General features: G+C 45.8%; 7 protein-coding genes across 8 annotated transcripts in view; 6 read left to right on the top strand and 1 right to left on the bottom strand.

Moving 5' to 3' along the window:
* Positions 1–1,885, top strand: part of LOC126556580 (fatty acid synthase-like) — a 187,281-nt gene extending 185,396 nt beyond the window's left edge. For both annotated transcript variants that reach the window (XM_050211907.1, XM_050211906.1), the window contains exon 5: positions 14–1,885. In XM_050211907.1, coding sequence (XP_050067864.1) covers positions 14–1,772 — 1,759 coding nt within the window. In that variant the 3' untranslated portion in view covers positions 1,773–1,885. The remainder of the gene's footprint in view (positions 1–13) is intronic.
* LOC126556895 (centromere protein J) overlaps positions 1–10,547 on the bottom strand; it is a 190,017-nt gene extending 179,470 nt beyond the window's left edge. The window contains exons 1-2 of the mRNA XM_050212441.1: positions 7,668–10,547; positions 7,242–7,593 (exon numbers count right to left, since the gene is read on the bottom strand). Of these exons, the coding sequence (XP_050068398.1) occupies positions 7,242–7,593; positions 7,668–10,483 (3,168 nt within the window). The 5' untranslated portion in view covers positions 10,484–10,547. The remainder of the gene's footprint in view (positions 1–7,241; positions 7,594–7,667) is intronic.
* LOC126557814 (fumarate hydratase, mitochondrial-like) overlaps positions 1–27,275 on the top strand; it is a 269,371-nt gene that overhangs the window by 198,753 nt on the left and 43,343 nt on the right. The window lies entirely within an intron of this gene.
* Positions 3,065–4,645, top strand: LOC126557953 (protein maelstrom homolog). Its single transcript, XM_050213882.1, has 3 exons — positions 3,065–3,197; positions 3,302–3,464; positions 3,531–4,645. Exons 1-3 carry the CDS (start codon positions 3,078–3,080, stop codon positions 4,643–4,645), a joined length of 1,398 nt encoding a protein of 465 aa, XP_050069839.1. The 5' UTR covers positions 3,065–3,077.
* LOC126558535 (39S ribosomal protein L44, mitochondrial) lies at positions 6,039–7,040 on the top strand. The gene has a single exon (XM_050214558.1). It carries the CDS (start codon positions 6,039–6,041, stop codon positions 7,026–7,028), a length of 990 nt encoding a protein of 329 aa, XP_050070515.1. The 3' UTR covers positions 7,029–7,040.
* On the top strand, positions 11,166–12,366 carry LOC126558510 (uncharacterized). Its single transcript, XM_050214534.1, has 3 exons — positions 11,166–11,226; positions 11,309–11,584; positions 11,653–12,366. Exons 1-3 carry the CDS (start codon positions 11,168–11,170, stop codon positions 12,320–12,322), a joined length of 1,005 nt encoding a protein of 334 aa, XP_050070491.1. The 5' UTR covers positions 11,166–11,167; the 3' UTR covers positions 12,323–12,366.
* On the top strand, positions 15,497–25,401 carry LOC126567153 (jmjC domain-containing histone demethylation protein 1). Its single transcript, XM_050223386.1, has 4 exons — positions 15,497–15,680; positions 20,583–20,743; positions 21,549–23,670; positions 23,746–25,401. Exons 1-4 carry the CDS (start codon positions 15,627–15,629, stop codon positions 25,399–25,401), a joined length of 3,993 nt encoding a protein of 1,330 aa, XP_050079343.1. The 5' UTR covers positions 15,497–15,626.

Below are 27,275 nucleotides of genomic sequence, written 5' to 3'. Positions count from 1 at the left end.
TGCCTCTTCACAGGATCTGGGAAACATACGGTGTGAAGGTAGTGATTAGCACAGACGATATTGCGACACGCGCCGGTTGCGAGGCATTAATCAACACCGCCAACAAACTCGGACCGGTAGGCGGTATCTTTAATCTGGCTGTTCAGCTTCGAGATGGCATCTTTGAGAACCAGTCCGTGGAACGGTTCCGTGAGTGTATGGCCCCGAAAGCCATCGCTACGCAGTATCTTGACGAAGTGAGCCGTAGAGCCTGTCCCCAGTTGGAGTATTTCGTCATATTCTCCAGCGTGTCTTGCGGACGAGGCAATGCCGGTCAGAGTAACTACGGCATGGCTAACTCGGTGATGGAGCGCATCATCGAGCGTCGCTGGGCCGACGGATTGCCCGCGAAGGCCGTACAGTGGGGTGCCGTGGGAGAGGTAGGCCTCGTTGCCGATATGCAGGAAGACAAGCTGGACATGGAAATCGGTGGAACGCTGCAGCAACGTATCAGCTCCTGTCTGCAGGAGCTGGATCCACTCCTAACGACACCGGAACCGATCGTAGCCAGCATGGTTGTGGCGGAAAAGCGTGTCCGCACCAGTGGCAAGGAGAACATTATCGAGTCAGTGATGAACATTATGAGCATTCGTGACATCAAATCGATCTCGATGGACACGACCCTGTCGGAGCTCGGTATGGATTCGTTGATGGCGGTCGAAATTAAACAGACGCTTGAGCGCGAGTACGAACTGTTCCTGACCCCGCAGGATCTGCGCTCGCTCACCTTCATGAAGCTACAGGAGCTGACGGAAGCGAAGGCTGCCGCGGATGAGAACGTGAAACTGAAGCTTGCCAACGAAAAGACACCAACCGGTGTGGCGATGCTGCTCCGCAATCTGGGCGACGAGTTCAACAGCCAGCACACGATCCTGCGCCTCCAGTCGGAGAACGATTCCAAGAAGTACAACGCGTGTGTTTTGTTCACGCCGGGTATTGAGGGTGTTGCCGGTAACGCGTGGCACAACATTGCCGCCCAGCTTACGTTACCCACCTTCATCACCCAGCTGACACACACAATCGACATGACGACGGTGGAGGAAATCGGTCGCTTCCTGGCGCCGGAGCTGATCGAGAACGTGTTCAAGGGTACTGAGCACTTCTACCTGGTCGGTTACTCGTTCGGTGCGTTCATCACCCTCGAGCTGGCTCGTATTCTCGAGGAGACGGGCATGCGTGGTCAGATCTTGCTCATCGACGGTGCTCCCAAGTTCCTGCGTAAGCTCGCCATCGACCAGATGACGGAGAACTACACTGACGACAGCATACAGGTGGTGCTTACATCCGGCATCGTGAACACAATCTTCCCGGAGGAGAACACCGACGTACTGCCGCTGCTTGCGTCCTGCACCACGTTCGACGAACGCATCGACAAGCTGCTCGAATTGTCCAAGGATCAGAACCTTTACTCCGAAGCGTACCTGCGCATGATGCCAAAGGCCCTGTTCAATCGCATCAAGATCGCGCTGGAAACGGATATCGACAATCCGAAACCGGTACAGTCGCCCATTCTGCTGGTACGCCCAACCGAAGTGTCGGTGGTGGACATTGAGGAGGACTATGATCTGTCCCGGTACACGGACGGCACGGTGAGTCTGAAATTCGTCGAGGGCAACCACATCACCATGCTGGACAACCCGAAGCTCGTACAAATCATTGCCGATTCCGATCCAGTGCTCGAGTCCGATCGCTGCTTCCAGAAGTACCTGCAGAGCAACTCCGTTGCGGAGTAAGGGCCAGCAGACCATTTGTGGATGCGAGTGTGTGTGTGTGTGGGTGCCACCCGCTCTTTTGGCACGTACAAGCTAGATTAAGGGAAGCTGGGGAAGCCATTTTGAAGGATTACGAACACACTACGACGGTTCAATGGCGAGGTGAACTGTTCTTTGCTTTCGCGAGGGTCAATATTGGAGGGTTTACATTTGCGTTTTTATGTTCAAATTTAGTGCAAAAATCAATAGTTAGGGGATCCCAAAACCGACAAACATTATCTCAATACATACAATTAGAAATATTGCCTTGAAACTCATTCAATATCCCTAATGATCTGATAATCTAATTTAGGCGAAAGAAATGTGTTTTCAGTTCATATACCGGCGGAGTTAATGATGATCTACAAAAAGGTTTTGGAGGTATTCCTAGGCAAGCAAAATCGAATGATTTCGCGATGTCTTATTGGGTAGGTGGTGCCACATACAATGTAAGTTGAGACAACTTCAACCATGGAGGTACCAGAATTTTTCAGTTTGAGAGGTGTATCGGGGCATCGTACTGAGGGCTTCTTCGCCATTACAGCTCAATTCTCGAGGTACCGAAGTGGTTTAATTTTAAGCAGCCACTATGCTACCGTAATGGGGAAATCCCAGCATTCATATTCGGTGAGCAGTTGCCATCCCTTTGGCTAAATATCTGCCGGCATCCAAAGATTGGACTTATCGGCCTGGGTTTACTTATTTTTCGTAACACTACGACTAAGTAGCTAAATCGTGTATTTTCAAATACTTACTGTTTGTTGTTCAGCCACTTATTTCACAAAATCACTTACTCTTGCTTTAGTTGAAATTGCACGATCGCTAATCGCGGTCTGTTGCAATATTCAATTGATATTGATTTTCTGCACTACAATTATGAACGATCGCACACCATCGTCTACTACACACACGGTACTGGCGAAACAACAAATGGTGTGGGGTAAAGCTGTGTAATATGTAATTTTCCGTGCCACAATACACAAAAGGTGTTATTTAAATTGAGTAGGTTCTGAATAAATAAAGAATAAAACAAGGCACTTTTGCCGTTTTGCCGGGAGTTTTCCTTAAAAATGTTGACCGAACCCGATCGACAAAGGTAAGCACCACCCCTGCCTATTTATGTTCTAGCACTGTCATTTTTTGCTTGTCAAACCACTTTGCAGTGGATCAGCAGATGCACGTGTAAACAGAATTGTTTATTTCCCAAGAACAAAATTCCCCAGTTACAAAGTGCAGTGTATGTGCTGTGAATAACCTAAAATCAGGTGCCATAGAAAACTTGTAGAAATGTCGAAAAAGAACGCTTTTTTCTATTTTATGTTGGAGTATAAGGGCCTCGAAGAGGCTAAAGGACGAAGATTTAAAAATCTTAGTGAAGTGACTCCTTTAGCCGGCGATATTTGGCAGGTACGACGGGAACGGGTGTCGGAGTTGTTGTTTTTTTTTTTTTGGTTAGCTATTTTAATTCCAGCTGTGCTGAACCATGAATATCTTTTCCTTTATCATCGTAGAAAATGGACGCTGCCAAACGCGAACGATACATTCTGATGGCAAACCCGGCCAAAAATGCAAAAGTACAGCCAGAAGCAGCAACGGTACCGGAGGCTGCACAAGCAAAATGCGTAACAAAAGAGCTTCTTCAGGAACGGTTGAAAAGGGTTGTTTCTGTAAATGGTAATGGAACTAACTTTATTTTTATCGCCGTAATCTACTTCGCTAACTCGTGGTATGCATTTACAGAACTAGTCAAGGAAAACTTTTACCTGATTTCGATTGGATACTTTTGCCGTACGATCGATGATGTTTACATTCCGGCTGAGATAGGTGTAATCAAGTATAGTCTCAAGTATGGCGTACAAGAGCGATTTCACATGCTCATAGATCACGAGAAGCTACCGACCGGTATGGCATACGAAGCGCTGCATCACTCCAATGGTACCCATGCCCTGCCACTTCCACCGCACGGATTAGGTGTAAAGGATTACAATGAAATAGCTTCGAAATTGTTAGACTTTCTCCAAGCGGAAGATGAAATTCCGATGCTGTTCACGGCTGCGAAGGAAGCATCAGCAATGAACGGTATGCTTCTGAACATCCTAGGTGAACATATACAAAACAGGGCACTGCACATTTGCTCTGTAGCGGAATTGTACATGCAGCTGCAACATGCCTCGGCGCGGTGCAACCAAAGCAGAACGGCCTTTAAGACAGTGCATATCGCGCAGAAACTGCTGGATGATGATGTTTATAGCTATACAGAAGGCATCAGCTGCGATTATCACGAATATCATAGCTTGCTAACGCACTGCGTCCTGTCCCAGTGCATCCGTTGGGCGTATAGCATTTCACGTGACTGTTGTGCGGACATGGGCATTGAATTGATTCCAGGCTTCCATATGCCGGGACGGAAAGACTTGGAACATCATTTCGATGAGATTAGCGGGACCATTTCCGACGATCATGCGTCTAGTGACAATGAGCATTTGAACGATTGTAACGTTTCGTTCGTGTCGTATGGAACCAGTATAACTTCTTTACCGCTAGAACCAGGTACGATCGAAGATTTACCCATTAACATTAAGCCAGATAGGGCAGAAAACAACAAGCAGGAAGTCCCTTCTGGCCAGGTGCACGTGTCAGAGCACCGGAATAATCTGCAAAGCGAATCAATCGTGCAGAACATGGGTCTATTGAATCTGAAGGAGTCAGATACGCCAGGTTATCGTTTGACTGCTCGTGGTAAAGCTTTAATTTATGGTGACGAGGACGCTTTTTCGGTTGGATTTAAAAGCTGTTCAGAGTTAATGCACTGTCCAAAGTGTTTTCATAAATTCAAGATAGTTAACAAAGAATAAGATAAGAATCCTCGTTTTCATATCTAGTATATTGCGAACTCATACCGTGATGTGTCTTAACAACGACGATAATTTCAAAATGTAATGCATTGCTAAATAAACTCCACTAGATTCAAATGAAAAGGATGAAGTTAGTTGTTACGTACGTAGCGGTCGGTATGAAGCAGATCAGAATTATTGTAACTTATCGCATGGAATCGTCGTCGTTGGTCAAAATAAACATATGAATTTGAAAACGACCCGACGCACGAAACATTCGATAAGATTATTTTGACAAGGAAAAACATGGAATAGAAATACGCGGTAAGAAATAGGACCAAAATAAACACTAACGCTAGCCGAAGAGCGATTTTACAATCTGCAGTGCAATAAAAGGGACCCAAGTAAATCGGAGAAACTGCAAGCGGACCAACGCAAAGCGAGAACACGCGCAATCGAACAAAAAGGACGTTGCACGGAACTAAAATAGGACCTCCCACGAAATAAGTAAACACTTACAGTTTGGGAACATAAACAAAACAACGTTCTAGATACGAAATAGGCCCGTAAATGAAGTCCATGCTGAGATTACATAAAAAAGGTTCTATCTCTCTCGTATGTTCTATTCCATTCTAGCATCAATCATGCGTTACTAGAATAGAGAAATTTCACTTCCGCTGCATAACTCCCGATGTACCGAGGAGAACTAGCGGGAAGTTCTGAAAATCTTAATTCGGTAACACTTTTGGTAGGAAGTCTATTCTGGTTGAACTTAGGAACAAGCAGGCCAAACCTTCGCGTGGCCTGGCCTGGTTCCGTCGCTAACAATAGTGTTTAAGAATAAATTATTAATGAATGATATTTGCAATGAAATACCAAAACGAATCTACTTTATGTTGTATTTAGTATTTTAATATCTATTCAAAACCTTTTTTGTGATTTTGTTTCAATGTTTAGTTCCTCTTTATCTATGGTTAGGACATCAATCTTCTGAAAAGCTTTCGAAAAGATGCATTGATCAGCTGCCATGCTTCTTTATTGAAGTAGAATCGTGGGACTAAGGCAGATGATAAAAAAGGATGCTTTTTAAATTGATTTTCAACCAATTCCGATCTATCTAGTGCACAATTTCGGCAATTGAATTCAACTGATTTGTTCAAGCTAAATTTAAAGGATCGCATTCAATTTTCTTCCACACGATTATTTTCGATGAATCAAAAAGTCGACGAAAATAATCTGTGATAACTGGGCCACAGCTTATCCACCACCAGGAGTGCCACAGCTTTCTTATGCAACTGTCATCGCGGAACCACACAAAAAAAACAACAAACCAAAACACATTGTGATTTGTCGTGAAAAAACGGAGAACAAAAGTTACTTAAACGGTGTTATTAGTAGAGATTTTTTTCACACAATGATGTTATTTAGTGTTACCCGCTCGTTCCTTCGCGGAGCGCAACGAATAGACGTCCATCGGAACCGGGATGTGCACCGTTGGGTAGCACCGACGTTGCGTGAACTTCGTCGGCGCCGCGAAAAAATGGGCCCAGAAGCCATAATGCCTCGTTCCTCCCACTCCGACTGGAACTACAGTGCAGAAATATTCGCATTCGGCAAACGGCTACAGGAATCGTTTGATCCAAACGTCCTACAGCAAGCTTTCACACACCAATCGTTCATCGAGCAGGAAACACGCAAACAGGCAGCGGTCGGTATCGAGCAGCCGGTACTCGGTGTCAACGACAACCGGGAGCTGATTGCGCAAGGCGAACGTTTGATCGTGGATTATGTAGAAGCCTTCCTGCTGACAGCGCTGCCACGCTTACCACGACAATTCATCTCTACCGTGCGGGAAGCCCTCACCGACGAGTCACAGTTGGCGCACGTATCTTTCCATATAGGCACGAAAGACATCATTATGGCGGCCGAATTTCCCATCGGTGAAGCTTTACTAGCATCGACACTGAAAGCGATCGTGGCCGCACTACAACGTTCGTCGGGCGATGAACGGTGTTTTCTGTTCGTGCGTGACTTAATCTGCGGTCAGCTAAATCAGCGCGATCTGTACGAGTATTTGGACATTGTGGATCCACTTCGCACGTTGAAGGAATATTGCAACGAGCGAGGACTGACCGAACCTGAACCACGGCTTATCGGTAGCGTAGGGAAAAATACGCTGCTGGCGGCTTACAACGTTGGCATTTACAGTGATCGAAAGCTACTGGGTACGGGGTACGGTGAAGATCAAACAGTTGCCATCCAAGCAGCAGCAAACGATTGTCTACGCCAGCTGTTTGGTACCGAGATTCACATGAAGCCGGTGGATTTCAGGCTAACGTTAAAAGATTGCGCACGCCATGTTCCTCAACAGCGCACCAGCGGTAAGGTTGGAAGTAGGCAGTAAAGCCGTTACATCATTTTTTCCCCTGTTGTGTCGCGTTGCTTGAGTGATCAGTGGAATGGATAGGTTTTATTGTATAAAAAAATAAACACCGGAAACAAAACAAATAAATTAGTGCTAATAACTCCGATACCATACCATCCAGCGGAAAGTTCGGAAGTACACGGTATATTCAGTAGTTCAGTCAGTCCATTTGTCACAGGGTCATGCAGATACTTTTGCTCCCGTACCCGTTCCACCTCCAGTATCCGACAGCAACCGACCGTCCTTATCCTTTAAACGAACGCGACCATTCGAGTATCGCGATTCCTGACTACCATCGGGATAAACGAACTTGATCGTTCCGTCCGGATAAATGCGCCGTTTGTGCGCCTTGGTGTGTATCTCAACCTGTCCGTTCGGCAGATTTATCTCCTTATCATCATTTTTGCGAATAATTACCGTCGTTCCGTCCGGATACTTCCACTCTTCCGCTATGTCCGCACTATTTGGGTTCGTGGTGCGTATGGAACCGTTTGGAAAGTGTACCTCTGTCGATCCATCCTTAAACCGATGTTCCGTTTGACCACTAGAAGAAAGAAAAAGTACGTGTTCACTCTACCAGCGATTCTACTAACTACAACAAAAACTTATAAAACTTACTCAGGAAATTCCAATATTTCCAACCCATCCAGATAGGTCGTGTGCCAAGTGTTGGTCTCGAAGTAGTAGTACTTTGTGGTACCCTCGGCCATATTCGTTTCCTTGATGTCCTTGTTAAAGTACAGCATTCGGATGATAAACCCGTCCGCTGATATCTTCTTCAGATTCCCGTTCGGATACCAAATATCCCGACTTCCGTCTGCATTCACTATTTCCCGCTTCATGCTCTTGATCAGTTCGGCCGCTTCCGGTGTACGATCGAGTAAGTCGCACTGGGCCGTTGGATTCTCTTTGCGCACCAATCCTTGTCTTGGCTGTGCGGATATATCCGTGTTTAGGTTTACCGCGTTAAAGAGCGTTTTGCGCACGGTTGGATTTGGCGGGAAATACGCGGAAGGCGCAGAACTTGAATTTTCACCAAAAGCGCCATCACCGTCGTCGTCATCGCTTTCGTCTTCGCTATTCCTTTTTTCCACGGCGTGAACGCTGGTATCCTCATCACTCGTCCCATTCAGTGGATAAACCCCATTTTCATTATACTCATCCGTTTCCGAGCTCAAAATATCCTCCTGTGTCGGTAAGGATTTGCCCCGGACTGCGGGTTTGCTGTTGCGTACCGGCTGATGGCTTGTTACTTTCACCTTTGTCACCTGCATTTGAGGAGCTTTCCTTCCTTCTTTTGTCGCCTGTACCGGTTGCGTCTTAGGTCGATTAATCGTTTGTACACCTTTTCTAGCTTTATCAACCGAAGGACCCAATTTTGCGTCCTTCTGTGCTTGCTGTTCAACCAGTTCAGCTCCACCAGCGGCAAGTTTCGCAATGTTGCGATTGATTTCGACCAACATTCGGCTATTGTTTTGGCGCTTCAACCGCGTGTTTTCCGTCTCCAGTCGTCGGTTATCCTTTTTCGCCACCTCGAGCTCAAGCCGTACTTCTTGAAGTTCTTTTTCGACGGTTTTTAACTGTGACCTAAACCGTGCTAATGACGCACTGTGCTTCGCTTCCCGCTCCTTTTGCTGTTTGCGCAGTTCGATCAGCTCTTCGGTAAGCCGCAAAATTTCCTCTTTGTCCTTTTTGTTAGGTTTCTGTGCTTCGCGGAGAGCTTGTTTGCGTTCCGTTTCGATCTTCATACGTTCGTCGTGGAAGTAAACTTCCATCTTGATGCGTTCGTCATTGATACGTTCTTCCATCTCTTCCCGATCCTGCTGCAGTTTTAGCCGGTCCAGTTCGTGCTCCTGTTTGGCTTGGATCAGTTCCGCATTTTCACGCCGATAGTTATCTATTTCGCGCTCCAGTTCGTTTAGTCTTTCTTTTAGCAGCTCACTTTTTGCAAGTATATCACTACGAAGTGTGTCGTCTCCAATTAGCATGGCCACCGGTGTGTCTTCGGCTTCCGATCGTCCGTTAGTGCTGTCAGCAGTAGCATCTTCATCGTCGCTTCTTTCGCTGGGCTGATCTGTTTGTTCGAGCGATTGAAGGTTTGAAATGATTTTATCATTCGGTGTCGACATTTTGCTCGAAGCTATTTGCTGCATACGGTGATAGGTCTCGTGATCGGTACCGTCCGATTCCGACTCATTTCCACTCGATTTAGACTGGTCGTCATTGTCAACAAAATGTACGTGTGCGTGGTTCTCATCCTCGTCAGCGTCACTCTCATCAGAATCATGATCATTTAGAATGCCTCTCGTTGGCGGTGGTGGTACTAGAACTCGGTCCTTCAAAGCTACCTCTTCCTGGCGTACTAAAGGATCGCTTTCCAACTGATACTTGAAAGTGTCGTCAGTGTCGTCGTTTGCTGTCGTCGTACTATCCTCGTTTACCGTCGAATCGTTTCCTGCGATAAATCGTAGAATACTGCTCGAGTCGGGATTGAAATTCTTACCAACTACCTTCTGTTCAAGAAGCTCGAAAAAGTTCAATTCTTGTTGTTCTTTCGATGCTTTCGAGGGAATCGGAGGTTCGAGTCTTTGCTTCCACGGGACATCCGGTTTCGCAGGCGGTTTTTGCTTTACGCTTTCAACGTCTTTAATTTTAGAACGTTTTACAATGTTAGCAAAACAAATCTGATCATCACCGTTATCCGTAGCAATGGCATCGTTCGCATCCGTGGTGCTGGTCATTGGAAGCGATCCTCCGATACGCCGTCCAGTTTCCAGCTTCTTATCCAACACTCGATTGACGTCCAACACAATACCGTGGTCACTTTTGGTGCGTCCCCTGTTTTCGTTCAATTTTCCGTCACGCTTTCCGCCCATCTTTTCCGATTTGCTACTCGTTGCGCCACCGTCGCTTTGCTTCTGCTGCTTGATTCCACTTTTGCGATTGTTTCGTTCTCTGTTGTGGTTAGCAAATTTGTATTTAGGTAAATTTTCTAGTTTGAATTTATCTGGATCTACTTTAAACCTGGCACGCAATCCTTCGCCACGTTTCAAAAAACGCTTTTTCGGGACTTTCCTAGCTCTTTGTAGGGCTTCTTGGTCCTGCTCGGCTGTTGGCGGTTGCTCAGTGTCCGAGTCAAGCATGGCAGGTGCATCATTTTTCACGGACCTTTCCTGCAGACGTTCAGCGGCCAGTTGAGCTTGCAAATTTGTCTCTTCATACTCCGGCTCACTATCGCTGTCCCCGAACGATTCCTCACGGCCCTCCTCAATCGAATGCTGGCTCAAGCCCAACACTGCATACATTTTCCGTTGTTCGCGTTCCAGCAGCTGTTGCTGGGCGAGATGCTTTTCCAGCAGGACGCGCTGTTGCTCCTCCTGCCAGTGTTTTAGCTGCTCCAGCCGCATGAGAATGCTACGCGGCGAGTCCGTCATTGTGGATAAGGCACAACAGTTTCCACTCCAATAATAAGCCAGCCAGCGGAAACATGAAAACAACACTCGTAATAGAACTTTGCTTCCTATATTGCACAGAGGAATGTTAACAAATACGCGGTTGAAATTCTAGGCAACAGCAAACTACAAAAACGTCAGTTGCCATGGGAGTGCGCCAAACTGTTGCAAGGTAAACATCGTGTTTTGAAATTAAAATGCATTTTGACGTAAGCTTGAAGCTTGAGCTTGAGATTTTGTATAAAACGCCTGCTTCATTACTTCAAATGTACCGAAACGTGTGTCGCAGCTGAGTTGTCCACCTGGTACAAAAATGTAAACATTTTCCAGCCAGGCACATTTTGTTCATAGTAAAGGCAAATCAACTGCTGCAGCACAAGTCAACTCTTACTTGCAAATGCGCATTGGTAGAACAAAAATTTCTACTCAAAATATTTACCTCCGATGGACGTCAGAGCACAAAAAAACAACACAACGAAAAAAGCAAAAGAAAAATCCATACTTTTCTGCGTGCTGCGAGCTGTTTTTCAATTTTTCCTGTGATTTCCCTGTACAAAACATTCAAGTAACCCGCTTTCGTACTTTCGGGAACATTCCAGAACGTGCGTGCAAGTTCAACAGGAAAACAGAAAAAAGCAGCAGCGTCGCTGGGTCCGCAGCAGCGAGATGGCATCCCATTCTAGTTTCTACCAGGGGACCAAGCGGATCTCTCCATTGAAGATCAGGTTCGCAGCAGTGTAGTAACAATTACTGTTTCAATTTGGTGTATTCTTAACGTTTTCCTTGTGGGTGTGCAATGCTTTTCAGAAATCCTAGCATACTGCCGTCACAGATCATGCCGTCGCCTACGGGTGCGCCGTTCAATTTTGCCGAAATGCCCTGGTCGTACGGGGTAAAGCCGGGACAGGTGATGGAGTTTAATGCAGTGATCAGACCCAGTCCCATCACTGGACCTCCTTCACCGGTACCATCGACAATGCCTCCCGGCAGCAGTCCACCATCCTTCGGACTTTCCACTGTTTCATCGCAGTCCTTTCTGCCGGAATTTCGAAAACGAAAGCCCGATCCCGACGTTATACCAGTGTAAGTACCAAAGTGTAGCATCTCCTTTCGGCAATGAAATTGTTACTTACCATCCGTTTCATTTCTAGGCCATCGAAACAGTTTCTTACGGAGGAAGCCATGTCATCACATTTGAACAATTTACACCTTTCCTCGGAATACACCGCACACGACATCCGAACGCATACGTCCGCACCGGAATCGCCCGCTCAAAGTTCCACGCTGGAAGAGGACATGCTTCTGGGGGACAGCAACAGCGTGTCGGGTAATACCCAATCGACGTACCATGTATTTATGTCCCCGCAAGAGCTCGAGGAACGCCTCAAGAAAGCACAACGAATCGCGATTTGCGAAGAGGTGCGACGATTGGACAGTCGGGCCGAAATATTACCCCAGACGCTACTGGAACGTATTGAAAAACCGTGCACCGCATTGATGATTTGGCAGCCGCCCCAGGAACGTATCCAGTCTCTGTTCACGAAAGTATCCGAACAGCTGGAGGAACGGGAACGAAAGGACCGACTAGCGTCCAAGAACAGTAGTAATAATAGTAATATCAGCAGCAGCAGCAGCAGCAACAACAACAACAACAATGAAATAATGATTGATTCAATGGCCATCAGCGACGAACCACTGCCCGATCTGCCGGATTACGATGAGGATCTCGACTTTGAACAGGATGCTGCTAGTGTATCGGATTGGCAGCGACCATCCGCACCCGATGCACCCGATCCAGCAACGATGGATATTGAAATGTAGTTTTTGTAAGATTGCGTGAGCTGGTGTGACAACAAGGATTATCTGTACAGTGTTGGAGGGTCGCTGATCAGTGATCGTGATTTTTGAAGTAATAGTATGTAAAGGATAAATAAGCGGTTTCGTACTCTTTGTAACGTCCCCATGTCGTTAGATAAGTGTGGAAAATAAATTTTGCAGCCAAAAAAGTATTTCGTTGAATTATTTCTTATTTGTTGGCAAAAGAGATGTTTTAGAAGTAGTTTCATCCGACTTTTTACAACAAAGTTAAATATTTTCAGGTGTTTCCAGTTTCTTCGTGCCGCGTATAAAATTCTTTTGAAAACACAATCTCCGACACCGCCTTTGATCGAAAGTGCAATTTCCAATCATTTTTCCAGCATTGAAAATGGTACGCGAGATAAAACGAGAGGGAGCATACAATTTGCAAGAGAGAAAAATGTACCCTCAAAAGAGAACGCATTCGATTTGTCGCTCTCAGTTGGATACGGTGTGTATTCGGGTGCGGACGTGTACGGTAGCTGTACGCCGTGACGACACGATTTTGACGACATTTCTGCAAAATTGTTCCCCGTTTGCAGAGCGCAAGCAGTTCCCGGCCATTTAACCGCATCTAGGAATGCGTGCGCCGTGATGGAGTGATTACGAACAACGGTGTTGACCTGGTGCAGAGTGAAAATAGTGCCAAAAGGTAAAAGCGTCAAATTGAACAAAGGGAAAACGTAATTAGTTTTATTATTTATCACGCGGGTAGAAGGCATACATACGCACACATACACCAACGAGCGTACAGTGTGAGTGTGTATGTGTTGCAAAAAGTGCGTGAATGGTGGATGTGGGTAGGGTGTATCACCGAAAAAACAGGCAATGGGCAGCCTGAAAATGGCCAGCAAGCGACGGCAGAATAGTTGAAACGATGTGCGCGGCGGCGTGTTCTAGAATGGTGGGGGGCGTGTTAGTGCTGAAACGGCGCCAGTAGAAGTGGTCGTGTGTGGCGCGGGCGCCGCTCTGTACCTTCCCTACACGAACACAAAGCGGTCCGCGCGTTGTTCAAATGGTGTAAAAAGTGAATGTATGTATCTCTCGCTCGCTCGCGCGTGCACGAACACCCGCAAACACCACCGTGCATGCCTTTTTCATCATGCAGAGGAAATCGCGGGTTTCTGGGAACGAATACATGTGTGTGAAGCAAAACCGAACGCGACCGAACGAGCAGCGCACAGTGGGAAAGCAGCGTTGAGCAAAATGCAGCAATAAACAAGTTGTTTGACAAAATTCTTCTCAGTGCAAGTTACCGTAAACCGTAAAAAATCATAGAAAACGGTTTTTTCTATTCACAACCAGCAAAACCCAGCCCAAGCCCGCGTAAGGTGGTCAGTCATGTGTGTGTAGTGTTGTGTTGCCAATCGGTGGATCACGCCGTTTTTCCATTGTGCGCGCGGTTCGTGGCATCGTCGCTGATGACGTCATCTTCGACGGTATCCGAACGCACCGACGAAACTGCTGACTTTTTGAAGCGCAGCAGCTCGAGGTCTTCCCGGTTGAATTGGTTCCGTTCAGTACGGGCGTGTGCGTGCCAGCTCAAAGGTGACGGCGACGATTCGCTTCGGACGTGCGATCTGCTCCGTGCGCGGTTTCAGCAGCAAAACCAGCCGCCGCCATTATACATCGCCCGAGTGTGGTGAGTCTCGTCTCGATACAGAACCGTACGCGTGTGTTTTAAGTGGCGAGTGAATGCGTTTTGCCCGTTTCGCTTAGACAAGTGGTGTTGTCACCAGTGGATCTTGCACCCCGCACAACCCATATCCTCCCCCGTTCAGTAATATCTCACACCAGCCACACATGGACCTGGTGGATTCCGACCCACCACTACTTTATCTCGTCGGCGGTGTGGTTTGTGGCCTTCACCACACACTTCTGAACGCGCTGTGCTGGATTTTTTAATGCTGTCGATGTTTTTCTTCGGACATTTTCAACCTGTGCGCCACCCCGCCTAGCTCTGGTGCTATGCCTGGTGCTAATTGTCCAAAGTGAGGCTCCGCGCGCGTGTTTGCATGTGTGTGTACGTAAGTGATTGGGAGGAAAATAGAAGAGCGTATTTGGTGTTATTTTCCCGCCGCTGTCCATACACCTTCTTAGTAGGCGCGGGTTGCTTTCTTCTACTTGTTCGTTATCGCCAACCACACATCCTTTCCTTCTTCCATCTGCTGTCAATTGGCGGGTCATAATTAGGCGAACAACAAGGGAACGAATAAAAAAAAGCACACACCACACAAAACGCAGCCGCATCATCATCATCATCATCAACCGTGACAAGTGAATCGAGCAAAAGACTGAGAGGAAGTCGGAGTAAAAAGAGCAAGAGTAGTGAGTTAGGAAGAAGCGCCTGTAGAAGAAACGAGAGAAAGAGAGCGAGAGATCGGACAGCTCTCTCGAGGGGAGGAAACGTGTGTCTCTGTGTACGTGTGCGTGCGTGCGTGTGTTTTTTTGGTTTAATTTACACAAGGGAAGCAAAGAAGAAAGTGTCAAGGGTGCAGTTTATTGGAATGCGTTTATGATTCGAGTCCTGCCGCGTTCGCGTTTAGTATCTCGCCTACTCTGTATCGGTTTTGTTCCCTGTCTCACTCTCACACGTTCTTTTTGGGGATCTTTTTCTCTTTCTCTAGGTTCTAAATTTTCTTCTTAACACGGATTTAAGCGCAACAGTAAGGAAAACGTCAACAAAACAGCCAACATCTTCTTGCGTCGTTGAATTTTTTTTTTTTAAGTGAGGAAGAAAGTGTTAAATAAAAGTAATAAATCGTGTTCGCGTGATGTAAATGTGCATAACCGAGCGAAAGTACGCTATATCCATGCTCTGCAGGTGTTCGAAACGGACAAAAGTGCAAGTGCCGTGAAAATAAATCTTGCCCGCGTGCGTGTGCATTGTTAGCTTGTTTTATATGTTGTTGTTGGGAAACCGTGTCAATGTGACGTCAACGGAACCGTTTGTAGGAGCATATGTCGCAGTGTTGCTTTTGAGCCAGCTGTCTGCTTGCGGTGTAGCAAAATAAATAAAGAATATTAATTACCGTGCACAATCGTCATCCACCGTCCGACCGCCCGGTGTATGTGTGTCAAAGGTGCGTGAGCTGTACGCGTGTGTGTAGTGTGAGTTGTGCATGGGGTTCTGCACCGGAAAAAGGCTAGAACGAGCATACACGCGAACCAGATAAGAGGTCATCATCATCATCATCAGCAGCAGCAGCAACACAACACCACATTGGCTTCGTTTGGTTGAACATCGTACGTCAAAACGTGCGGCACGATGTCATCCGATAAGGTGCCGCCGATATCACCATCGAAAAGTCGTAGGCAACTGGTGAGTAAGTCGTGTGCAACACAAGAAAATTTGTGAAAAAGGGGGCATCAGTTGTGAATGATTTGTGCGGCGTGGCATACCCCCCCCCCCCCCCCCCCCTCCTAATCGGGGACACACGGCTCTTGGGAGTGTCATACCTATTTTTTTTCTTTTAATCTGTTTTTCTTCTCAAAATCAAAATTTGTAATATTCCGTGTAGTGTCGTGTCCAGCTGGAATTATTGTGTTGAAAGAAAAACACTGATTGCGAAGATGCGAATAACTGGCGTATTTCTGCTCGTACCCGGCATGCCAGGCGCTTCAAGCATAAATCAGTAAACTAAGTAGAACAAATAGTGCATGTAATCGATATTGATTCCAAAGAGAACTTGAGAAGCATTGAGCTCCAGTTTGTTGGTGGCCTATAAGTGAAGCGGAATATTTTATGATAAGGAAACGGCCACGCCGGATGGTTCGAACGAGCGTAGCAGATATTCCACACGACTTATGCACACCTGGCAAACACGAAGATGTGTTATACGACACGGTACTCTGTGTGTACGTTGAATTCATTCTAGAAATAGCCGGGTGGCAATTTTACTCAACGTGATCGTAAAAGAGCTATCTTGGGTTTTTGGTATGATTCAATTTTTCTTACCGGATATCTTTGAGTTTTTTTACGGTGGTTTTTTGTGTTGACGATTTTCCAGTTATTTTTGCAGTTAGTCTCACAGTATATTTTCACCTTTTTCTGTTCCTCTGGTTACTTTTGCATTCTGTCCAGTGCAATGCACATCTTCTGGACACGCCGGCATTAATAGATCAGCTATCTCCACTTTACAAATAAAATAAGTAGGTCATTATATATCAGGACACCAATTATACGCGGCCGTTAATCCACAAACCCAAACAACTATGTTCGGTAAAGTAGACTTAGAATCATTTATGGAATGAAATTGAAGGCTTAGGATAAGCATCATAACGACAAATAACTATTTTAATTAAATATGTTGATAAATTGTTTTAATATTGTCCCTTTCATTGCTTGACCTACTTGATCGCACATGTTCGGCTCATCAGTTTGCTCTTGTTGTTGAGTCCAAAAATTAACTGAACTTTACTGTGGAATAAATTAGGTTTAAGGCATAATGTTCATTATGTAGTGTGATAGTTCTGTTCAAAACTGTCACGATTCAAGTATTATATTGACTTGTATTTCTGCTTTTCCTCTTCTTGGCTTAACGACCTTCACTTAGGTATCGTCGGCCATCTAATGACTTACAAGACTTGTTGATATTACATAGTTGGATAGTTAAATCCTCACTACGGAAGAATAGTTCGAATAAGATATGAACTCCGGTCCTGTCGTATGAAGACCGGCGCCCTTGTCACCGCTACCACCGATGCGCTCTGTATTTAATGTATTACTAGTGCAGCATTGCTAGTGGTCGTCTATTTGGCTCATGCAAAACAAACGCGCAAACAAACATCGCAAATTAGATGACGTTGTGTGTGTGTGTGCGTTTTGGTTGGAGCTTAGTATCCCGTATCCGGTGGTTTAGTAAGACAGGACGCAGCAAGTGATAGTGGCTTACGAAAAGCATACAATAAGCATGACGCGTACGGCTTGGTCATCCCCTAATAGCTACCCCATCCCCTGGTGTTTGTTACGCTAAAAGTATAGCAAACGTGTGTGCGAATGATTTCATGCCGTCATCTCAACACCGTTTGACTCTCTCTGAGATTTGCTCTTTTTTTGGTAACGGAAGCAAAGCAATACGGCCGGGCAGGGTTTACATGAATTAAAAAAAAAAATGCAACGGCGGCAACCTGCTTCGAGTTTTGCGCTCTTACCAGGGTGAATTTGTAATAGGGTTAAAGTATGTGGAAATCGACATGACCAGTCATCCAGTCAGCCAGTCCGCGGTGCAGGTACTTCCTCCGGGGGACCCCGGAACGGCCAGACTGTTACCAGAACGAAAAAGGATGCGACACGCTTCGTTCGAGCAAGCGAAACGATAGAGCGAGAGAGAGAGAGAGAGAGAGAGAGAGAGAGAGAGAGAAACTAGCATAATGTGAGAAGAGAACTTATGCGCACGCGCGTATACATCTTGCTCTCTTGCACAAGCGAATCTTCACAGCATAGAGGGTGGAGGTGGGTTTATAGCAAAACCTATCGATGGGTTTTTGAGAATCGAGGAAATGACTGTGTCCACTCCCGTTGCTGTGTGCCGACCCGGCCGGCAATACTTGATCGCAGCTTCCTTTGGAGTTTTTCTTTAAAAAGAAAAGGCTACATCTGAGAGCCTTGACTGTGTAGTCATTTTTTTTTTTTTGCGCGGTTATGTGGCAGCATTTATTTGACACACGCACGAACACACATACATACACCACCGTCGTGCGAATATCGAGACCGGCCGGCTAGTGCGATGATGGAACGATGGATTTCTTTTTTCTTTCGCGCGTGTACCGGCAGAAGAGTATTGGCCCAGGCTTGGAAAGGTTGGAAGATGATGAGAGATGCGCAAGGAGGATGAATTTGCACACTTTAGTGTACCAATACCGGGGACACAGGTGCTGAGGTTCGAAATGTCTTGAGCGAATAGTAAAAGCTAGATGATCACCGATTAAATGCACATAAGTTACCCTGTCTGTGACCTACTTATGTACAAACTAGCTTAACTAGTAGAAAAATTATGAATTCTGTTGCTTCAGTTGTATTTACCTGTATTATATGATCATTTCTGCTGTTATAACAACAATTTATGTATTTTAGAAAAATTGGTCCATGTTCTCGTAGCTAATTGTTAAGCCGAACAACATAAAATGCAAAACATGTACAAAATCACACTGTGTCGTTAAGTGACGTTTCACGGAGTTTACAGTCACCAGTCTGGTTCAAAAACTAAAGGGAAGCCCTGTTTTCGAAGAGAGGAGCATATCTACAATAAATAAACACCTCTTGTGCGTGCTAACTTCAAGACAAGCATTACGACGATCGTATGCGAAAAAAAAAGAAATCCAACGGTCATCGTGGCTTTACATCAGTCTCTAGACCTATTGCTTAACTTATATAGCGTATCGTTTGATAAAAATGCCGGTTCAGCGTTCTCTAGCATAGAAATAACGCTTGCAAAATTGGAATTCCTATTATTGTATACTAGTAGACGATGTGATTAGATGCGATGAGCTTGAACCATCATCATCATCAATCGATTGTAGCTGGGTGGTGGGCTTTGGATGCAGTAACAACAGTAGGCTTAGTTCTCCACTTGGGTCCACCGAAGTAAATCAATCTCCAACCATCAGGTGAAACCTAGGTGTTTCGCGCTTCTGTTTACACTTCGTGGTCAAAAGGTTTGTTTCCCAATCCTTTTGACTATGTCTTTATTGATTTGAAGCTTCAATGAGTATACGTCTTAAAAGATTCGTAAATCGTTAAGCACGATACTCGTCGATCAATTCTACTATTTGCGAAACCCGTTGAAAGACTTTGGTTCATTTGGAAGAGACCATCCATCCGGCGGTGATCTAGAACATTGGGGCAATGCTTTATTTTCAGTGTTCCCGCACCATCCAATGCCCTAAAACAGGCTTAAGAAACCGGTTTTTATCATTCAGGTTTTTGGAGGTTCCGCGTTGGCTTCTCGTCGTCGACCAATCGGCAGGGAAGTTATTCGCGAGCAGCAATTTTTGGCAACATGTTTCCCTTACACTCACAAACGAGAAAAAGGTGTAAAAGGCAGCATCGTTCACTTATTTTGGATTGGATGAGTAATGTTTGTGTGGGTGCTAGGGCTTTTAATTGATTGAATGTGTGAGAAAATGGAAGGCTCCTTTTATGCTTTATCGGTTTTGTAAATTTAATTCATTATTTAGCTATTAAACTGATAATTGGAAATGAGCTTTCGTGTCGGAAAAACATTATTCTTTTAATTAACACTTTTCAACAAAAGGGGCGGCCCGGTGGTGTAGGCAACAGCGCCACTGGTCTTCATACGGCAGGACCAGGGTTAAAAACCCCTCCGGATCGTCCCCCCGTAGTGAGGACTGACTATCCAACACCAAACCTCGTCCATAAATTACCTGTAGCGTCCTAAGAGCCGTGTCGTCTAAGAGGCTTTGTCCTTGAAAGGATCTTGTTAGGTGACAATCGCAAATTCCAAAAAATGTGGATAAACATAAAATGAATCTATCAATCAACAATTAAATTTAAAATTTTCGTATGAATTTGGCTCATGTTTACCAAAAAAAAAAAAAAAAAAAACTATAAAAAGTCTACAAACGAAAAGAATTTATCTCATTTCATTAGACTGTGATATGAACTCATAGCGAAAAAGCAAACATTAATCAGATTTTATTCGTTCCTTTGTTGTGTGAATCGTTTGTTTTTATTTATTCGCAAACAAACCTACAACAAACGCACCCAACCAGAGAATAACATACGGCGATGCACGTGGTGAGTTTTTCCGGCTTATTATAGATGAACACACACAGAGCATATCGATAGATGGGCCAAAAAACAGCTGAGGAAGTGTGACTTTCACTTTTCACGGTCATAAAATCGCCTACTTGAATCGCTCGCCAAGCAACAACAAAGTGTGCAAAATGCGGATTATGACGAGTGCATGACGATTGGTTGCTCACCTGCCATGGGAGGGGGGGTGGGGGTGGGTGACCGTATGTATTTTTGACGGTGGTTAGAATAAAACATATGCCGTAATCATATTCGCTTAGGTGGAAACACGACGAACCGTCAACAATGTTCGCACGCCGAGTGTCTTACAATCTTGTTCTGTTTATTGAGTTGGTAATTTGGCAGCACAAGCATATAGAGAGGGTTTAAGATTGATTTAAGCAAATACTGTCCAGTCATGCTTATACTTTCTATCTAAAGTATTTTTCTTTTCTCCTCTTTCCGTAGCGCGAACGTAAACAACGGAAACTGTATTCGGAAGAGTTCACATTCGGCGACGATGATTACGAAGGTGCGAGAGGATTCAGCGTGGCGGAAAAGCTGGAATCGCCTCGATTTGCTCAGTCCGGCATGGTGCGGGAAATGAAAGGCGAAAATCTAACCGTCGGGTAAGTTGGTGTGATGAAAATGTTACGATACATTTCCAATAGTCGATTCAGTCTTGTAAGTGTGAAAGGCCCTACTCGGTCTAAAATCGGTACGATTAGTTCTTGACAAACGTCAAGAACTAATTGTCTGTCGTTTTTTGTATCATGTTTGGAGTAGCTATCAGGCCCAATAAGTCGAGATAGTATTTTTTGTTGTAAAAATGAACTTAATCAATTTTTATTTCATCTTTTTGAGATACCGGAAAATCAAATATGCCCCATCGGGCGTAACCGGGTTGAATGACGGTGTCGAAAGAAAGGACCCCTACTAGCAGAAAGCGCAACCTGACACACGGCCTCTATACATTTTCAATTTTATGGCAAACCATTTTGTCTTTTTCAATCTTTCCGTGGGCACGTTTTCTTCCACTGCCTTCCAAGGTATGCCACTTTTTGTTGTCAGCTTTCTGCGGTTAAAAATTTTTGGGGACAACCATCAAACAAACTTTCCACCTCCCTCCCACGACGTTCAAAACGGGGCTGAAAACTGCACGCGACAATGCATTTGGGTTTTACTTGCAGTTGAGGAGGAAAACTAAAAGCGGAGCCAGCAGTATAATGTTTTTTGTTCCATAGGAAGGAACCGGCAGAATGGAGGGAACATCGATTATTTTGTTGTTGCCCTGTTTTGAAGGACGATTAGAATTTGATTGTTTATACAAATTAACGTAATTACCATAAAGTGATTAGCCGCAAGTTCTTCATGTTTTTCCCCTTTTACCTTGGGCCTAATGTTCTTTTTCGCTTTGTCCCCTTCTCTCGGCAGGTTTTTGCAACAGAATGGCTTCAACATTCCGCTACTGTTCAAGGAGAAAACCGGTCTCGGGCTGCAGGTACCGACGGCCAATTTCTCCATCAGTGACGTCCGGATGTGCGTCGGGTCGCGCCGCCTGCTGGACGTGATGGACGTTAACACGCAGAAAAACGTCGAGATGACGATGAAAGAATGGGAAAAGTATTACGAGGATCCGGCCAAGAAGAAGCTGCTGAACGTGATTTCGCTCGAGTTTTCCCACACCAAGCTGGAAAACTACGTGCAAAGTCCGTCGATCGTACGGCAGATCGATTGGGTGGATGTGGTGTGGCCGAAGCAACTGAAAGAATCACAGGTCGAATCGACCAACCTGCTAAACGACATGATGTATCCAAAGGTGCAGAAGTACTGTCTGATGTCGGTCAAGAACTGTTACACGGACTTTCACGTCGATTTCGGTGGCACCTCGGTGTGGTATCATATACTGCGCGGTAGCAAAGTATTCTGGCTGATACCACCGACCGAGAAGAATCTGCAGCTGTACGAGAAGTGGGTACTGTCGGGCAAACAGTCGGACGTGTTCTTTGGCGATACCGTGGAAAAGTGTGCGCGCGTTTACCTGACAGCCGGCAATACGTTCTTCATCCCTACCGGGTGGATCCATGCCGTGTACACACCGACGGATTCGCTCGTGTTCGGCGGGAACTTTCTGCATTCGTTCGGCATCGTGAAGCAGCTGAAAATTACGCAGGTGGAGGATAATACGAAGGTGCCGCAGAAGTTTCGTTACCCATTTTTCACCGAAATGCTGTGGTACGTGCTGGCGAAGTATGTGTACACGCTGCTTGGTCATTCACATCTCGAGGGCGAACCGGGCCGAGAGCACGAGCTGGAAGGGAAACCGCATGTACATCTGACGCACTACGAACTGTTCGGGCTGAAGGACATCGTGATGTACCTGTACGATTTGCCGGCACAGAAGAAGAATGTACCGGAGCTGATAAAGGATCCGGTGGCGCTCATTAAGGACGTACGGACGTTGGTCGAGCGACACTGTCGGGACGTTCCGGAGTTGGCCGTTACCGGTGTGCCGGTGTTGCACCCGGACCTGAACGTAAGCAACAATGCGTACATTCGGGAGCACTATGAATATTATTCGGGTGATGGCTGTGGAAACCGGACGACCGATAATGAAGGACCGGGTGATGATGACGGTCGTGCAAATCTTGCGCGAGGTACCGCTGATGAGCAGCGGCAGGATGAGGACGACGACATGGACGACCGACGAGTAAAAATTAAGGAGGAGAAAAAGAATGGTGATAATGGTGAAAGTGTAATAGACCATCGGCATGGTCAGTCGAATCCACAGCAGGAACACCAGCAGCAACAACAAAATCATTCCCAGCCTCGTCACAATAATCTTCAAGTGTTACAGGCGGACGGTGAGCGGAACGTGGTATCCCCACTCGGTTCGTCCCGTTCGCCGATCGGTAGCTCGAACGGGGGTACCACGATGGGTCCTCCGGCTAGGTATACGAACAATCACCATGGAGGCAATCATCATGGTGACGATCGTAGCTTTGTCTCGCCACAGCCGACCAGCGGTAACCGGTTACCGTCGAGTGGGGCTAGCGGTCGTGGCCCGTACAAGAAGCATAGTACCGGGGGTAACAACGGTGGTGGCCATTTCGACAAGCGGGATAGTGGTGGTGGTAACGGACCGCGCAGGCGCCGGACACGATGCAAAAATTGCGAAGCCTGCCAGCGGTCCGATTGCGGGGAGTGTAGTTTTTGTCTTGACATGGTGAAGTTTGGCGGTCCCGGTCGGGCTAAGCAGACTTGCATGATGCGCCAGTGCTTGCAGCCGATGCTACCGGTAACGGCTCAGTGTATTCATTGCAATCTGGATGGATGGCGTCAGGCACCGATTACGGCACCGGCGCAGGCTAAACTGCAGGCGCAGCTGCAGGAAGGTCCGTCCGCACTGATGGAGTGTTCGGTGTGCTACGAAATATCGCATCCGGACTGTGCGCAGCGTGCTGCACCGGAGGCACAAGGTATCGTGAACGATGATCTGCCAAACAGCTGGGAATGTCCGACGTGCTGCAAAATGGGCAAAAATACAGATTATCGGGTAAGCGGTGTGGGTGGATGAAGCTGATTGTGAGTTTAAAAAATAACTTTCTTTTCTTTTGCTGTACCATTTCAGCCAAGACACTTTCGAGCGCGACAAAAATCGTCGGAAATACGGCGCATGTCGGTAAGCAGTGACGCATCCTCGACCCACAACACCGAGTTTGGTCGAATAGGTGGTGGCCATAGTGGTGGTGGTGCGGATGGATCGATTGCAGGTGGAGATGGTATGATGCCTGGATCTAATGTGTCCGCACCGAGAGCACCCCGCTTCCAGGATGATATGCTGTACGATTTTGCCGTGTCTGGAAGTGCGGTCATAGTCGGCAGTAAAGGTGGTAACATACTGTTCGAGCGAAAGCCCAAGATAAAGGATGAGGATATATCGAGCGGGTCGGAAAATGATGCCTCCGGTGTGGGGAAGAAAATGCATCTTCAGACAATTAATGCACCATCCAACAATGCGGTGAAGGTGGAGGTGAAGAATGAACCGCTGGACCACCACCATCACGGGTACTCGACGAATCATCATGCAACGAGCGTTATAAAAGATGGCCGTGAGATTGCAGCATCCGCCGTTGGAGGAGGTGTCGCAGGTGTTCCGGTGAAGCGAAGAAAGAGTGAAGAAGGTGGTGGTGCCATAAATATAAATCACGGCGGAACTAACCATGGTGGTGGTGGTGCTGCTGCAGGACCGCCAGATGGTCATGACGGGAAGAACACGAATCACCACGGTACGCTGCCAAGGAAAAAGTCCTCCCAGCGTATGCAGCTAGCACATCAGATCCACAACACATCAACAAAACCGATGAAGAAACCACTGTACCCGATACGGCCAGCATCATCGGTCACGCATACACCGACGATGCCGATGGCGGGAAATTACGCGCTTGATGCTACCTGTTTATTGGCCGTGTTTCGTTACCTACCGCCGGAAACGCTTGCCACGTGTACGATGGTGTGCAAGACCTGGTCCAACATAGCGGTCGACCAATCGCTCTGGAAGCGTATGAATTGTACCGAGTACAAGCTGTCCCCGAACTTGCTGTCGGCGATAGTACGCCGTCAGCCGGAACATTTGATAATGGATTGGATAGGACTTGGCAAACGGCAGGTTACGTGGTTGATATCACGCATCCCCGGTCTCAAGAATCTCTCGCTCCAGGGCACACACATACAGGCTGTGCTAGGGCTGCATACATGCATGTGCCCACCACTGCAGGTACTTGATCTGAGCTTTATTGCGGGTTTGAATGATTTTGCTATCCGCGAAATACTATCGCCACCGAAAGATTCCCGCCCTGGATTGGCTGATTCCAAGTCACGGCTGCGCAACCTTAAAATGTTGAAAGTGGCCGGTGCAGATATCTCGGACGTAGCACTCCGCTACATTACGCAAGGTTTACCAAACCTTACACACCTCGACTTGAGCTCGTGTCAGCGCATCACGGATGCTGCTATCGCACAGATCGGCACATCGCCCGCAGCCATTAAAACGTTGATCGAGCTGGACCTGAGCTGCTGCAAGCTGATTACGGAACTGTCGCTTGATCACCTAGCCAAATGTGACGCACTTACGCGGCTTGATCTCAGCCATGTGCCGCAAGTATCGACGCAATCGATGATCAAATTTGCATCCACCTCTAAGAACGATCTACAGCTGCACGATATTAAGCTAGTGGATAAGCGAAAAACTCCTTCCCAGCAGCAGTCACAGGAGGCACCACGATAAAGCAAACCATAGCAAGCAGCAGTTTAAGAGCTGTGTGATGTGATGTGTGGTAGGCATCGTTTCTTTCTGTTTCCACGGTCCAGAGAAAGCTTCTTGGTATCCAAGGAGATTCGTCGTTAGCTAGATAGATCGTTGCAAATGGAACTCCTCTGTTGCTGCCTGTCCGCCTGTCACACTTCCGAACGGGAAGGCGTAGTAGGTAGTTTGTACACATTTCGAAATGAAACCAAAGATTATTTTTAAGTTTCCAAATACTGTTGGACCGTGATGATGATCATCACCATTAGAGTGCACCCACATGTACACGCAGCTGTAAATGTGTGTGCCACAACATTTAGGGTACACGTTAGGTTTGTTTTATTTGTTTAAAATGGCCTTTTCCTGTGTTTTTCGAAATTTCTCGTCTATGACATGCATGAGAGGAAGAGTCAAAGTGTGTGTATTATTGCAATTAGTTGTGTGAAAAGAAAACAGACAAAGAATTATATTTGCAACGTTTACATAACGTTGGTCGTGGACGTACTTAGCGGTGATGTAGAGATTAGTGAAAAAAAAAACTATGCGCACGTAACAAAGATAGGACAGGTTAGCTAGCTAAAGCGAAAGAAACCGTGGAATCAGTAATCAGTACGATAATCAAGCATATGACTGTAGTTTTAGTTTTATGTTTTGAAATAGCATGTTCACTTCCTTCGTTTTTTTACAAATCAAAGTAAAATAATACGATCCTTAGTGTTTGTATTGCATTTTTTTAAGTTTAGTCGATATATATTGATCGATTCCTTCTTTATGTTACACTTTCATTCTTATTCGTTTTCAAGTGTGCAATTATAATGCAATAATGCAACTAGAGAAGAAGTGCTTACGAACTCTATCGAATACTAAAGATTTGTGTAAACGTGTGTAGTGTCTAGAGAGTATGTTCTGGTGTGATTAGGCAGAGAAGAGCGGAATGAGAAATAACAATTTCGAGAAGCACCTGCTAGGCGCAAAATTTGCTATTGCATTCCCTCCAATTCCCATTGAAGATGTTTGTGCAAGCTTCGTAAAATATATTCTATTGAGTAAAGTACAGTAGAGAATTCGATGATTTGGTATAAATTTGTTAACCATCAGTAGGAAAAAAAAGTACCAGCGCACAAATGTACGAGAAATTGTGTTTTCCAATAGCATACCTTCTTTGTCTTAGTTGCCATTGCTTCTCATGAAGCAAATGTTGTGGAACACAGCACTATGGGACAAGTGACGTGTAAATATGCATGCAGCAGAAAGAGAAGTAAAGCTTTATAATTCCCCAGTTTAAGCAAACCATGCGATGTCCAGAGCGAAGACTATATCCAAGTACACACACACACACACACACACACTGTATAGAAAACAAAATTGGCTCAAATGTAAAACACCAAGTAAAACTAAAATGGTGAGAAAAGTGTTATACGTGCGCGTGTAAGCGCCAAAGAATGTCGTCTAATACATGCACCTGTATAGTGTGTATATGTTTATTTGACAAAGTAACAGAACAAAAATAAGTCTTTTTCACGGGTCTTCTCTCCCCCGGTCGCTTTAACACTGCGTAGGTAAAAGAACAAAAAAGTTGGAAAACAAAACATCTAGAATTAAGCAAATTAAGCTGCATATTAGATTATATATAGCATTAAAAGATCCTTCAAAATGCATACATGCAAGTTCCACACTGTAATAGCGGCGATGAATGAATGAGCAAACGATGATTCCTCAGAATTCATTTACCCAAACTTTACCATGAAAAAAAAAAAACGGACACAACGGTTTACCCTCTGTGTACGATAAAGTAGACGGTCATTTGTAAATAAAACCTTGCAACAAATGTGGAAGAAATGTAGCTATGCTAATAT

Source organism: Anopheles maculipalpis, chromosome 2RL (assembly GCF_943734695.1).
Source record: "Anopheles maculipalpis chromosome 2RL, idAnoMacuDA_375_x, whole genome shotgun sequence".
NCBI classification, from domain to species: domain Eukaryota; kingdom Metazoa; phylum Arthropoda; class Insecta; order Diptera; family Culicidae; genus Anopheles; species Anopheles maculipalpis.
Note: the sequence above shows the minus strand (reverse complement) of the source record. Positions and strands in the feature narration are given on the sequence as shown.